This window comes from Aythya ferina, assembly GCF_964211825.1.
Source record: "Aythya ferina genome assembly, chromosome: 1".
Classification (NCBI taxonomy): domain Eukaryota; kingdom Metazoa; phylum Chordata; class Aves; order Anseriformes; family Anatidae; genus Aythya; species Aythya ferina.
In genome coordinates, this window is record NC_140296.1 from 111,340,447 (window position 1) to 111,356,442 (window position 15,996).

Here is a 15,996-nt window from a genome sequence, read left to right on the forward strand (position 1 = left end):
GAAGCAAAATACCTATTTTTCAAAACTCAAGCATTCAGAAATGGTGTATATAATAATTAAGGCTGCTCTTCTAACTGAAAACAAAACAAAACAAACAAAAAAAAAAAAACACCCAAATTTTCTGTGCATATGTATAATTTTCTGTTGGGAAAAAAATAGCATAGCTGATGCATCATCCACTGTAGCATTCCTTGGCACAGCAATATCTACCTGGCAGCTAGAAAGCACCCACAGTCCTTACACTAAGGACTGCAACTGAGTGGAGCATGCTCAGGGCAGATGGAATCATTACAAATCACACCTACCAGAATTACCAAATCTTTACTGGGCACTGAAAATACCTAACGAGCATTTGCAGGCAAATTTGGAAGACATTTTAGAAAGGGGACATTTAGAAAGGGGACAATCAGCATGTTATCATTACCAAGGCAACACTTGCTGTCCATTTTAAAACTTTGAAGTCCAAAGTCTCATATGTCCTTGCTGCCAGTTTACCCTGGCCTAAACTTTCTCCAGAACCCCATCTTTGGGACGAGGGGAACCATTTTTCTCCTGATTCTTAAAACTATCCATAAGCACAATCCAGCAGAAAACATTTTTAATCCAAACCTTTGTGCTACATGCAGTTACAAAGCAAAATCACATCAAGGAAAACATTAGAGGATGTGAATGACAGATCACTTCCTGCATTGCCTATCATAAACTGAAAAAAAAAAAAAAAAAACACTTCATATCAGTACAACACATAAATATCCACTTTTGCAATGAAGAGATAATCACTTCAAAAACCCTTCTTCAACAGTTTTAGAAATTTAGCTTTGCTATTTATAAACACACAAGCCCTTATTTTTGTTTTTGTATAAAGAGCTGAATTGATAGCTGTTTAAATAAAAGAAAAAAAAAAATATTTGCATTTTGGTGAATTGTGCCAGGATTTAGAGAAAAGACTGAGATGTGGGCTGGTATTCCCATTACCACTGATTGTCAAGCCACGGGTAAGCATGTCTCAGTAAGACATTTAAAAAGAAAGGTTTTTTTCCTGATTGTGGATTAGGCATTGAAGTTGAATATACATTGATAAACACACAATATATGAAATCCAGTCCGACTAAATGTTATTTTCCCTTACAAGCTGCTTAGAGTCAAGATTCCTTGGACAAAAATGAGAACATGGCTCTTCTGCAGTTAGGGTTAAGATCCTTCAGATCTTCTTAGATGAGTCAAAACAGAAAAGAAAAAGCTCTTTTCTCTCTTTTATAGACCCTCTTCAAGTTCAAAACCATGTACTTTCAGATCACCTCAGGTAATCTTTCATAATGCATTCCGAAACACTAAGATGCTTTTTCAGGGAAAGCACACAAAGTCTTGGCTGTTCTTTGCCTCCCTGTAAGACACAGCAGATGAATTAATATTCTCTCCTATTAAATTCTTGTGCTGTTGATGCTGAAGATGATGCCACAAACACTTCTGGGCAACCTGGAACACTAATAAAAGTGCTTCACAGTACGTAACCTATTTTCTCCCTCTTAGTTTAAAAAACAAAATGCAAAACCAAACCCTTCTTAGATCTGCATAGCTTTCCCTGACGCTGATACACTTGACCTTAGCAGGAACTCCCTGCACTAAGAGCAGGAGAATGAGGCTGATATCCACCAGGCGTTCTTCTTGGCTTCAGGACACCAGTCCTTACAGACCTGCTCTGTAGAACACAGATGAAATACTTGCTTTTGTTGAGTATTACCAGCACAGAATTATTTGTGGCCTCTTCTCTAGCCACTCTGTTTTGCTCATATTCTTCCCTTCAAATTCTCTTTTTATTTCCTTTTATCACTTTCCTACTTTTTGTTTGCATTTGAAATATATGCCTGTGTTACTTCCTTCTCGATAGCCAGGCTCAGACAGCTTGCTATGACATTGCACAGCGTACGCACCAAAACTGAAAGAATGCAGTTCGGCAGATACACATCTTAAAATCAACCAATCGAAAAAAAAAAAAGTATCAAAACTTTCTTTCCAGCATAAAATAAACCCAAACCTGGAAGCAATTCCCCACACCCTTTCATGGTTTATATTCTAGCGTTTCTACATTCCTGAACCTTTTGCTTTAGGGTGTAGTTCCTCCACATGCTGACTTTGTCAGCAGAATCAGCTTCAGAAACCTCCACACCTTCCTCTTCAACCTCAGCTGCCCGCTCTTGCCCCTAACCCACCCCAGCAAGGCTCTCCGGTCCTAGATGAACACAAGGGGGGAGCAAAAGCTGCCAGCAGCGAGAGCTCAGCCGGTGATCCAGCTCACAGCCCGGTGATTTGTGCCAGCACACACGAAGGGGCAGCGAGCAGGGATGAGTGAGGGCACGCTGCTGCAGCTCGCTTCTTGCCAGCCTGTGCCTGTGGCCGGGGCTCAGGTCTGAGTGGATCCTCAAGCGACTCGCACCAAAGGGATGACGTTCACAGCACAGCAGCTCACTTTGCTGAAAGCAGGCCTCGTGGACTCCTTAGGATAAAGTTGTCTTGTTTTTCCTAGAGTCAAGACTACCTTGTACAACCTAACCAACATGTGCACATTACTTGTGCCACGCTCTATGCTTGGGACTGGAGAACAAGCTCATCACTTGCTATTGCCACCCCCCTGCCATTTTTAGGGCTTCTTCCCCACCCCCCCCATCATTGCATCAATCACAGAGCAGTCATTAGTCATACATTTTGGAACAGCACTTTCCCCACAACTTCTCTAAAAAGGAGAAGAAAAAAGTGAAGTTTACAGGCCTCCCTGCCCCTCCCGTGCTTAAAAGAAGCAACCACAGAGGACCTAGAGTAATTATGCCACACGTATTTTATGTTGCAACACAGTCCCGTGCTGTCCCTATGAGCCTATACTCAGAGATGCAGTGAATATACTTTTAATTGTGAATGCCATAGCTTAATTATTGATTATTGGGAAATATGTAAGACAACTAATATTTATACTAGAAATGACCTATTCTTTTAATTTTTTTGGTATACCCCTGCTAGGCTATCAGTAGTGGAAATACGTAATATTGCCAAGAACTGTACTCTAGGAGGGTTTATAAATTTTTTTTTTTTTTTTTTTTTTTTTTTTTTACAGAACCATATCTGCTATTAAAAATGTTATAAACATTGATTTCATAGTTATGCTTATTACACCCCTGAATTATCATGCCTTTGCTAAGAAGAGAAAACAACAGACTGGTAGTATGGACAGGCTCCCCACATACATTTGGGCGGCATCTGCATTATTGAAGTTTGCCTCCACCAAGTTTCATCCTTGCCTTAACCTTTTCTGGAGCCGTGCATTTTTGCAGCGCTTCGCCACAGCAGGTACTGAGCACGCTACCCCCTGTTCAGCATGTCCGAAGCTAGGTTTGTGCTTAGCTGCCCACCTGGCTTTGCTAGACCAGCCAGCCAGCTCTTGGGCAGGGTTGCAACACTCCCACTTCTTAGCTAAGGAAGATGAATCTCGTGAGTCTTCAGTCCCACACTTCACAAAGTACTGTTGTTACATCGCATACCCAGCAATAGGACCCTACTAACCCAAGTCTAATGGCACGCTGACAGAGTTCACAGATATAAGTTTGACAAGCGTTAGCCCTAAGACCTCTCAAAACCAAAATGTCTTGAAACTCATTGACTGGCCTGAGAAGGATTCCTTACCCACCCTATAAAGGGATCTTCCAGCACCAGGGTCACTGAAGGGACATCCCCGAAGCAGGGAACTCCGTGTACCCGGGGCACAGCTCACCCAGGTGACAGCCACTACTCCGAGAGCCTCCATGGTCAGTCTGTACTCCTTGTGCAAATCAAAAGTCTTGAGTCTCCTTTCTTTTGGGAAGTGAAAGAGCAGAGCATGATCCCAGGACTACAGAAAACACCTCTGCCCCTCCAACAGGTTTCCACAGACTTCTTAACTATATAGACAGTTACTCATAGATCATCACAACTGCTTGCTTACGTATTTGGGGAGATATTGCTTCGATTTTATAAATAGTAGTAAAAAAGATGGCATGGAAATATTAAATAACTTGCTCAGAGTAATAAAGATACTGTCAATATTAAGGCTAGACACCAAGCTACTTCTCCAGTATGTAATATACTGCCTTCCTACTGCTATTTCTGCTTGACTACCCTTTTCTCAATCATATGTCGGTGCATCCAATGCAGATGGGTTAATCTTCAGTGAAGGCAGAGGGATCTCTTCATCGCAGCTGTCTCACTGCTCTTCCCCACTGCCTTGCTGGCATGCCTACCCTGATTAGTATCACTCCTATTCTCCAAATAAATAAATAAATAAAACAGAAGTTAACAACAGATCCCATTCTGTATCTTCTGCATAAACTTCTCTTTGTGTGATTTTCTAATGCTTTTTGTTCTTCCACTGCTGAAAATCTCTTCTGACCTTTCTGTAATACCAGGACAGGTGGTGTCTGAATCAGAAGCAGATTTTGATCCAAGTTTTTAATCAGTACACTTGCACAGGAAAGGTCAGAGATTATTATGGGGGAGAAAAATGCTTAGTCCTTACCATTCCTACCCACAAAGCATAAAAAAGTAGACAAGTATAAGCAGAAATACTCAGATCCGGTTTAGTTAATATACATGAGAGATTACAGTAAAGAAAGCACCAATTCAAGGGAGCAAATTTAATTTAATGGTTTGTGAGATCTTTTCCAACTGTCTCTAAAAACAGAACAGGACAATTATAAACAATTACATCTTCAAAAGGCCCTCTCAGCACCTCCACGCAGCACGAGAAGTCTGCTTCCTCCACCTTTGTTCTTTGTAACAATCCCTGGGAACTCACAAATTAAAAGCCCACCCCCTCTTCCTCTATTAACCAACCCCACCCATATTATGCACACAGCAGATTGTGAATGTGTTGTGTTAGATAATAAACAAGCTACTGGCGCTATGCAAGTGCCATGAAGCACAAACGTGTGAGCTGAGATAAGACTGACCAAACGCAGTGCTTACCAAACTGAAGCTAACCATTGTGGCATTTTACAAGGCACCCGCTGCAGATTGCTGTTTGGGAATGGGGCAATTAATGGGCAGGCAGGCTCTTAAGAAAACAGGGATGGCTGGCTGAGGCTCAACTCAAGGGACATTGCAACACCACTTGCGGATGCCAACTATGCCTTGTCCTCCCACCTGGGAATACTCTGTACAAAGCAAGGTCGCTTCCAGCCTGGCAGGTCCAGAATTGACTCCTTGTGCAGCCCAGATGTTACCGCAGAGGTGAGGGCTCTACCATTTTGCCACCTCTTTTCCTCATTCTCATCAGGAACAGATGACTCCCTGCAAAGTCAAACCCTCTTTGCTATCGCATTAAGCTAACATTGTTTATTTTTATCTGGGCTTCTCTTCAGATTAATGCAGAAACGGGGGCCATTTCATGGGTTGACTTGCAACAGAAAGAGAATAAGCAATGCCTAACCTGAAAGGTGCTGTGAAGTACCAAGTGTCCCAAAGCTCCTACATCTGACTTTTCTGACATAATGCTAATAAACTAAGCTTGACCTCTCTCTCCAGGTTTAATGACATCACTTGTGACATCTCTTTCGAGTGTTTTTGAAACGGTTTTCCTCAAGACAATGTGTCTTTGTTTTAGCATTGTTGACATAATTCACCCTCCAGTGCAGCCCTCACTGAGGCTAATGTCATTTTTGACTTAACTTTCTTGACAGTTTCTTCATTTCAGCATTTGGGGATCTGATTCCAGTTCCTGATCTCTGCCTTCTATTTCTCTTCAAAAAAACTAATGCTCCTCTCTGAGAAGTTGCACTACATTTGGTCTTGATGTTATCACTTCTTTCCAATTTTACTTACTGCCAAGACAATAACATATTTAGTGGTGACCTTCCAAAGGAAGTATGTCAAACCCTGAGGATCAGAGAGGTTGCTAAAGAGAATTTGATCACCTAATACCTTACGACACAGCTGTGGGAGAGACTCCCTGAAGAATGGGAATGAGAAGAAAACTGCGTCAAGCAATACTATCAAATGTAATTTTGCAAGACCAAAATTGTCATGAAGTTTCAGCAAATTTCAGGGATTCTCAAACCGCACGAACAGACCAGTAGTAGTTACAAACACATCTGCAAAGAGCCATAGGTTAGCTAGGATTGGTTTCTCCTCTGTGCCTGCTTCTAAGCAGCAATTAAAAAGAAGACAGCTAAAAATACAGATGTGTTGAGTAATGTTTTTCTACATCTACCGGTTGCCAGACTTGCCATACAGACCATTATGATCACCGAAACTGGCCTGCGTAATAATCTAGATCACAAAATTTCACCAAGGGAGACCTGCATTAAGCCTGTAGCAGCTGACTGAAAGATACAGAGTTTTGATTAAAAAGTGGCAAGTAACAGAAAATCTGTCTCATCTGTAAATAAGACTTTTCTGTGTTCACTATTGCTAAACTTACTGAGTCAATACGAAAAATCAGGCTTACTACTCAGAATATGTCAAGCTTTGTCTCTCATCTATGGGATCTACCGACGTCTACATGGAGCAGATCACAAAGCCCTCTGGTTCAAACACCTTCTTCAAGTCACAGGTCTGTTGTGACAGGAAGCATTTAACTCTCATTTCCCCTGCAGTTATATACCTTGAGGCAGAGCCATACCTCAAACTGTAATTCTGTCATTTGAAAACCTTCTCTTAGACGACCTAAACACTATTGAGCTACTTAATTTTACTCTGTGAGGCGGGTTTTCCACACATCAAATCGTTCTGGGGCTCTTCTCAGACGTTTCCAGTTTGTCAGTACCTTTCTCATAAAAAAACACAGATGCTTCAACCTGGCTCAGTACTCTAGTAACTAAAGCCTAGCCACAGATTACATGTACTTTGTTATTTATATAATTGAGCATTGCTTTTTCTCTCTGAGCCACCACTTTGCTTTGGCAGTTCATGTTCAGGTGACTGCCAACAATGACAGTTGAGTCTGCTTCTGCAAGGTTGTCATCTACATGGTGATTCCTCTATTTTTCACCCTACTCATCTGCAAACTTCACGAGCTACAATCTTCTCTTCTTTCAAATTACTTGTGGAGATACTAAAGTGACTCAAAAACGCTTTGTTTTAAACTTCTTCACATACAAAAAGTAGAAAATTATTTTATATCTCTCAGTTTGTCCCACTGCCATTCCACTTGCAAATATTTTAACTGGGGCATCAGCACCAAGTGAGATGCCTTAAAGAGTCTGAAGGTACGATTTCAGCAGTTCGTCATCTAAAATTGTAATCTCATCAAAAAATCAAGTTTGAGAGTTCCCATCCTCCTGCAATGTTAGGATCAACATATTTATTAACTTCTCAGGTCACCTGAAAGCCTTGATAAATCAACTATTCAGTCCTTCCCCTTTAATCCAACCAAATACAATGGACTTAAAAGTGTTAAATGAAATGCCAACACCTTAACTCTAGATCCTACAATCACACTTGTGAAGCCATTCATGCCCTGTGAAGCCCAGAGAACTGTCCAAACCTGATCTACAAAGAGAAGTTAGATTTTTTTTTCAAGAGTCAAGCTTTTGGCATGTATATTGAATAACATCTGTTAAACGAATCAAAAGGAAAACATCATAGTACAGTCCAGTGGCAAGAAGATGCATCTTCAGCGTCTGAGGGAAGCAGCGAAAATTCATAAAAACTGCCTTCTGCATCAAATGTCAGTCAAGACACAGCAGCATTTTTACAGAAAATAGAGATGCTAGCATTTAAACAGAAAATAGCAATGAGCAAAGAGCTACTCCTCCCTCCCCCCAATGACAAATTTTGACCAACTTCTCAGGAAGATTCCCAATTCTAACACTGTTCACGGGAAACCAGCAGTGACAAAGTCTTCCCGTAATCTCTGACAAGGCTGTTAGGGCTTGTCCTGAAGAGAGGAGTGTTGGCACAGAAATTTGAATGGGAAGTTTCTGACTCCCACTTCTGTCCTTACATGTAGGCCACACACATAGGGAGGAACGGTAAAGACATCAAGTAAAACGGAAATTATAAAAACAAGTCAGTGAGTTTGAAAACAGAAGGCAAGCAAAACAACTATTTAAAACGTATTAGAGAAGTGGGGGAAAGGGAGCAGAAAACAAAGAAAAGTAGGGATGAAGAAAACAGAGGCAAAAGTAGGATGAGACAGGAACTCAGGCAAGAGAAGTGTTACAATCAGCCAACTCATTTAAGTGTTGGAATAACATAAAATGTATTCTATTCAATTAAACAGCCCCACTTGAAAACTGGTTTGATTACAGGCAGCATTAAGAAGCAAGTTAAATTGTTTTAACTGAAACATTTTTTCCTCTCAGACCTGTTTATGCTGCTTGTTTACATACTGTTTTTTGCTCTGCTTGTATGGCAAAGCTAGGTCAACTTCATGCTCTGCATTAGCAGCACTGCTTCACATACACAATGTGAACTGCGGAGCGTATAAGTGTAAAACTGATTTTTTTAATCCTCTTTCAAAACACAAAGTTAAAAAAAAAACAAACATGAAAAATAAACATGTTATAAAAGCACCAATATGCCACATTTTGCAAAGAAAAAATGTATTAAAAATACAAGAAACAAACCATGGCTTGCCATCAAACGTGTTCCTTTAAACCTAAAAGGCTAGAGCTCAGTGAAATCAGTATGATGGCCCATGATCGCCCTTGCTGAATAACTTAATCTGTTTTATACACAAGGGAATTCAACAGCCGTACAAAAGCTAGAGAAAATAAATACAAACGTTTCTGAGCAGAGTCTACTTCAATATTGAGCAGTAGGATTATACTAGATTACATCAAGGTTTTTGCTCTGGCATCTGTCAAGCATAGTAACAAACATTAATATAGGGTCTGTTCCATATTCACTAGTCTGAGAGGTTAGGTAAAGTTTTCAGCATACGTATGAAATAAATGTGTTTCTGGCTGCTAACACATCAACTTGGTATAATATCAGAAGCAGATTTGTAAACTATTTACATTTAAGGTTAAAATTATTGAATTAATAGAGAATAGCTCATTATAAAACTGCTTTCAAAAGACACGTATTTGCAGGGTTGGGGAGCAACAATAATGCTTACAAATGACAACAAAATAGAAGACATTAAACCAATCCAGGAAAGCTTTAAAGCAGCAGTAGATATTTTCCTCCTGATAAACAGGGTTTAACATAATTTTTAATAGATGCCATTAAGAAAAAGCAACCAGGAAAAAACGAACAAACAAACAAACAAACAAAACAAAACAAAAAAAAAAAAAAAAAAAAAAAAAAAAAAAAAACGTGCAAAGGACACTGGTGTCACCAGCAAAAGCAGCGGGTTCTTCTAGTCAGGTCGGAGCAGAAAACTATTGGTAGAGGCACACGAAGCTACAAGTTCACCACAAGAAAATACTCTTCCAGTTCCTCTATTTCTTACAACCATGCACTGAGAAGTACCCTTCAGACACTTCCCATATTTCTCATATTCATCAAATTTCCCTCCCTCAAGCTGAAAGGCTGCATCTCTGATTCAAACAAAACAAAACTGATGGCTAACTTTTTGGCACTTAATTGGTGATTAAAAAAAAAAAAAAAAGGCTGTCGTCACTGGATTTTTTTTCTGCCTTTGCTCTTCATGTACTCCCAAGAAATACTTCCTTGCATGTTGTTCCCAGCCTTTGTCAATAGGTGAAGTGCAGGCCTGTGCGGCCTTCCTGGACTTGGCCCCTTGGGCCCCCAACCCATTTAAACAGATATACTGCCTTCTGTGACACATTTTAGCAATTTAAGAAACACTGGAACATTTGGGAAACAAAGACACCATTCAATAACACGGCAAGCCATGAAATTATATTGATACAATTAGTGACTGTATTTCATCTCACAAAACTGACTCGTGAAGTAAAATGACTACGGAAATTCACATTTCTGATCTGAAGAGTCTTCAAAAGTGTTACTGTAAGGTCAGTTAAAATTTTTAAAAATTATTTTAGAAATTAAAATACCAGGAAAATAGAAGTGTTAAAGCCTACAGTGTAGCAATGTAGTGCCATGCTACTGTCTAGAAGTGTAACAGTATACACTCGCTGAAGAATATGCAGTCCAAAAAAAACTCAGAAAATAGAAGCAGCAGTTTGATTTCCATCTTTGTAAGAAGTTTTAATAACCAGAAATATAATCCTCACAACAACATATTTCTGAATTCTGTTTTTTTCCTCACTTATGAGTCTTTTGTTCATCAGATGAGAAGACTGATAAGTTTTAACTGCTGCAAAACCATTCCTTAAAGCCAAGGAATCGCAGATATTTTTGAAATCCCCTTGTATTAATTCTAGCACTTATGACGGTTACTGGGAAGGAGAGAGTGCTGTTAACATTATTATTTTTTTAAGGTATTTTGTTTCTTTTAAGGAGTGCTACTGTTATAATTAATACTCCAGTAACATTTCCTTTAGGAAATGTCTCAGAAGCACATGGCCGGCTGCTGGGCTTGCTCCTTGCGGGTCTCACTCCCACGAGACATTTAGGTTCACGCCTAATTCTAATCAAACAAGTAGTCCCACTATAATATACAGAATATTTCCTTACTTAATTATAGGCAACGGCTTTGGTAACCTGCTAAATAAGGGCCTTTGCAATTTTGAATTATAATTTTGAATTATCCTGCAATATAAGTCACAACAGAAAAATTGAGGAAACAAACAGGAAAAAGCCCAACAAATTAACAAACAGAATTTTTTCATAATGCATCTTGCTTTGGTAAGTTTAATTTGAATTCTTCTAAATGACTGGAGTCTTCCCCTTGCTGGTTCTACAAACTGTTACCTCTGCTGCATTCTCACAAATGAGTTAGATTTAAAAGAAATAAAACTGAAATAATCTTCCTCTGCCTTCTGAACGGAAGTGTCTTTACTAGAATACAGACTTTTTTTTTCCCCCGGAAAACAATGGCTTTCTCCTAAGACACCAACTGTATGTGAATCAAAACCAGCCAGGAGGTAGCAAGTTCAGAAGAAATAAGTTCAAAATGCATTACTCCCCTTTCAATCCATTCCCAGTAGTTCCCAAATGCATTTTTTTACAGCTACAAAAATACATGTGCTTTATAAACAGGAACAATGACTGGCAAGCCCAGAGGAAGAAAGAGGCTCTCTAATCTCTCCTTAGGCAGTATAAACAAAGTTCTTCCACCTCTGAAAGCTCTTAGGAACTAATGGATGAACAGAACAATAATCTCAATTTAAAAACAAAACAAAACCTGTAAGACCAAATAAAGGGTTGCTCTTCCCTGTTTGATGTCTCTGGTACTCTTCAGTGATGCAGAAACAATATCTGGACAATTCCAACAAAGGCTCACTTGCACTGGTAGTTACTTGACCAAGCAATGACACTTGGAGGGAAAAAGATAAACCTGAAATGAACTTACTAAACAATATAGAGAGGAACAAATTATATAAAGAAAGTTTAAAGAAGATTTTAGTGGTAGCTCTTGGTTAAAGTGATTGGCGAAGTGTCACACCCCCTTGGAGGCTTCTAAGGTGACCTAGAAGGTCACATTTACTTACAACAGGTCAATTGCTAAGGCATGAAAGTGGCATATCACTGAGCGAATACTCAATAGATTAGCTTATACTCTATAACTTATACTCTAAAAGCTGCGTCTTCATCTAGATAGACTAAAGAAATGTGAAAAATAATGATAAATAAATTAGACTGCCATCAGAATAATAAAAAAAAAATCAATGGGATTTTTCCACTCTGGAGATTTAGACTGCCAGCAACAAATGATTAATTTTGTATATTGAAAATATTAAATAGCAGAGTAGAGCACAATGACTATGTTTGATGGAAGCTGATGATAAGGAACTGGGAAGAAAAACGCCAAAGACCTCATTCAAAGCCATGCCAGCATCACGACTCTGAAGAATGCACTTACAGAGGCAAGCAGTAGGTTAAAGATAACTCACATTCAGGTTGCATGTAAAAGCAGAGTGAGTCCCTAACAGCTGTGCTGTACCTCGTGCCACCACAAAACTTCCAGCTAGTCTGCACGGGTTATTTTCCACCAGCGAGCCTCCAGCAAGTCTCATGTTCATCAGAACTACAAATGGCTGTAAGGGCAAGTTATCAGCATACAGCTCTTTGCCACACAAGGTTCTCAGAAGAAAATCCTATGACACTGATTAACAAACAGTGCAATTCCCTTTCCCCTTCCTCTTATTTTAAGTTCAGGTGAGAGTAGGGTTATTTTCTTTTTTTTTTCTTTTTTTTTTTTTTTTAAAGCTAAATCTGAACACAATGCCTGGAGCATGAAATGGTGAGATCTCTGTACCACGGGCTGAAGGGGCAGCTGTGGGATGAGGGAATGCGAAACTGCCATCAGTAGCCTCCATCTAGCTGCTGCTGCCCAGTTTGCAGGTGCATATGGAAAATGACTTTTGGATACATGCAGGCTCACCTCCAGCCACTTCCAAAATTTAGGAGACTGTAGTAATCTCCGCAGGCTATATCAAGCATGATGCATGTCTCTGGGGGTCCATGTAGATAGCCTGTAGACATATGTGGCCCTGTACAACATACTGCTCCCTGTCCTGTGCTCTTTACTTGGTTGTTCTGCTTTTCTGAAACCCACTGCTAGGTAAAATACCTCAATGCAGAAGTTTCATGCCACACATTTCAGATCAGGTCCGGTCCCAGCATACACCATTCCAATCATTTCACCAGGAAATTAATAACCGAGTGTACACATTTCTCAAGAGATGTGTTCCCCAGGCTGCCTCCTGCCCTCTATGCTGAACAACAAACACACAAAGCCACCCTGGCTCCCCCTCCCCACCCGCATGCTTTGTTCAGCGATCCATTTTTCTGCACCGCAATGCTAAATCAACGCGCCGAGCAAACCTGGGGCGCTCGTTCCAGCCCGGCGCTGTTTAATGTATGCAATTACGCTAATCTATGGAGAAGGCTGTCAGTGGAAACCAAAGACGAGAGCGTCAGCATTCCAGGCGAACCTACCGCCCCGCAGCCGGCACAACAAAAAAGCTCTTTAACATGCCAAATTGGGCTCCTCTCAGCTGGAGGATTTCTGCTGGCTGCTTCCACTCCAGAGAGGAATTGAGGCGACCGCCCCGCAGCTAAACCCATGTGAGGAGGTCAAGCAGGAGGCCAGGAGGCCGAGCCTCCTCGCACCTTGGTGGACTGCCCCAGTAAAGGAAAGGCTCTTGACTGCAGGAAATGAAACTTGGATTGAGATGAAGATAACAGGCACCAGCCTGGAGTTGAGTGGAGCAGGTCTACCATGAGGACGATCTGCAGATAGCACACCTAGCTCTGAAACCACTCGGCCAGCGTCACCCTGCTCCCTAATGAGGTGACCGCTAGGCTTTTTTGTTTAGCTTGGACCACAACTGTACGGAGCTGGCGAGGAGCAGCCAGATGTCACTTCTGCTGCTGCCTCTTCACGTCCCAAGCCAACTCCAAGCCTTTTCTTTCTGCTGCACCTTGATCACCCCTGCCAGGCGTGATGGTCGCGCTACTCTCACCATGGTGAAGGTGCTCTTGATTTGGCAGCTTTGCTCCTGAGTTTTTTTTCCCCAGGAAATAAAAAGCAACATGACAGCCCAGTGGATCCTTGCTCATATGCTGGTATGTCAAATGACTAGCAGTTGCGGTAAAATAAAGAATCCCAATGTTAAAATGGTCCTTATGGACCATTTATGAGACCTTTTAGGACGGCCAGTGTAAGACAGCAACGTGCTCTGCAATTTTCTGCGATTGGTGAGAAAGACCTAGTGTGCTCAAGTAGTATACTTATTTGCCTGCCTGTTTAAGCACAAATGTAGGCAGTGTCAAGAATAATTCAAAAAGATTAAAACCAGCATGTTAAAAGCTAAAAAAACCTTAGTAGTATACCTGAGGAAATAAGGCCGGGCAGCTGACACCTCCTCACCACAAAACACACCCAATTAATTCAGACCAACAACAGGACTCCATAAGAAGCAAACTTTATCCGCGGGTCTCCCCTGCGTACGGGCAGAAACCAGCCGCCAGAAAAAGAAAGAAAAAGAAAAAAAGAAAAGCAAAAAGGAAGAGGAAGGACCGCACGAGTCGCTTGGGCACCTTCTCACCTCGCCCGCGCCCCCCGCGGACCGGCAGCCCCGCAGCCCCCCCACAGCCCGGGGCAGGTTCGCCGGGCGCTGGCAGCCGCCTCGCACCAGCCCGGGGGGACCCGGGGCGAGCACCCTCCCCGCTTCTGGCTTTCCGCGGCAGGGCCGCAGCCGGGGGAGCGGGGCCCCGGGGCCGGGGCCGTGCCGTGCCGTGCCCCTACCTGTGCGCTCCCGCCGGCCGGCCGGGAGCCGCCGCCTCCTGCCGCGGGGGGCTCCTGGCGAAGAAGCGGGAGAAGGCGCCGTGCCACGAGGGGCCGGCCCGCCGCCGGCTGCCCCCGCCGGACATCGCCGGGACGGGACCAGGACGGGGACGGGACGCGGGACGGGAGGCGCCGCCACAGCCGCCCGGCACCGAGTCCCGGCGCTGGCCGCTTCCCCCCGCCCCGCCGGGGGCGGCCCTGCCCGGCCCCGGGGCGGAGCCGCCGCGGTGCCTCCGCCCGGCAGCGGCCCCCGGCAGCGGGGACGCGGTGCGGGAGGCGCGGCCATCGGGCTCGGCGCCTTAATTGGGGAAAAGCAGCCCCGGGAGGAGCCGCGGCCCGCTCGCCGTGCTGGGGGGGGCCCGGCCCCGCCCCGCCCCGAGGCGCGGCCATTTCGCTGCCTCGCCTCAGGGGAGCTGCGGCAGCCCCTGCTGGGGAAGGTGAGGGACCTGGGGGAACGGCGCTCTCCCGCCTTTCCAGGAGATTTTTTTTTTTCCTAGAAAGGGATTTGTGTTTACTGACATGTTCGGTTGATGGCGAGACTTGGCGCTCTTAGGAGTCTTCTTCAAGCCGAATGATGATGTGATGGTTTTTATCCCTCTGAGGACTGGGGATGGAGTCTCCACAGTCTCTCTGGGCAGCCCCTGCCACTGCTCACCTCTTTTCTGAAAGATTTTTCTCCATTCATTCACCTCAGTCCACCCCCTCGCTACCCAAGGCTTCTGGGCCAGTTTTTTCCTCCACTTTCTTTTGCCACAGTACCAGCCTGCTGGGGCAGCAGCAGCTCAGGCTAGACATGAAGCTCAGGGTCCACCTGCAGAAGAGCAGCAATAAAACAGCCTGGAACTGACCTACTGGCTACTTTACAGTCTACTTTCCGCTGCTTCAGCTATGAGAAAGATCGTTGAAATAAACATATACATACAAATGCACAAACAGCTCCCCTTCATATTATCCAAGTCTCCCATGGCTTTGATCTGGATTTTAAAAACACAGACACAGGTGAATATTGAACAAATACTTAAGTTTTTACTGGTCAGCAAGTTGAGACTAGCTGGTTGTCTCACAGGTTTGAGAGGCAGCTTGTCTTCCCTGTGATAAAAGACTGTCACAAACCTCCCTGAGTGGACCAGCACTTACTACACAGCAAGATCCTGCCTGGCTTTCAGTGTCCAGACAAGGAGCAAACACTTTTCTCAATGATCCAGGATGCCCCAGACCTAGCACAAATCTATGAAATGTTTCATGCCAGAAAAGTGCATATATAAATAAATAAAACACACACCGCCACATTTTAAAAGTACCTACACAGTTGCCCGTTCTTGAGAAAAAGACGATCAGGGCTACAGCCAGAAAATGTAACAGCAACCCCTACAGAACCTTAGAGAGATGTTCTCTCTAATATTCAAAATAAAAGTAATTAAGGCTCAAAAATCAAATTGGAAGACTGACAATTCATTAAAAGCAATTAAATGGAACTGCACGAACAGGCTGTGGTGATGCTTCGGCTGGCAGTGACTCTTTGTTACTTGTAATACTTTACCACATACATCTCACAGCCTCCCCACCTATTGCCCAAGTAAGATCTAATCCCTAAGCTGTAGCAAACCTGAATATAATAATTAGCACTCATAAAGCACCTGGTACCT

The 15,996-nt window shown here is 42.8% G+C and overlaps 1 protein-coding gene across 1 annotated transcript in view; it reads right to left on the reverse strand.

Moving 5' to 3' along the window:
• Positions 1-14,520, reverse strand: part of CRYBG3 (crystallin beta-gamma domain containing 3) — a 93,259-nt gene extending 78,739 nt beyond the window's left edge. Inside the window, exon 1 of the mRNA XM_084507106.1 lies at positions 14,312-14,520. Coding sequence (XP_084363232.1) covers positions 14,312-14,436 — 125 coding nt within the window. The 5' untranslated portion in view covers positions 14,437-14,520. The remainder of the gene's footprint in view (positions 1-14,311) is intronic.
• Between the last annotated feature and the right edge of the window lie 1,476 nt (positions 14,521-15,996).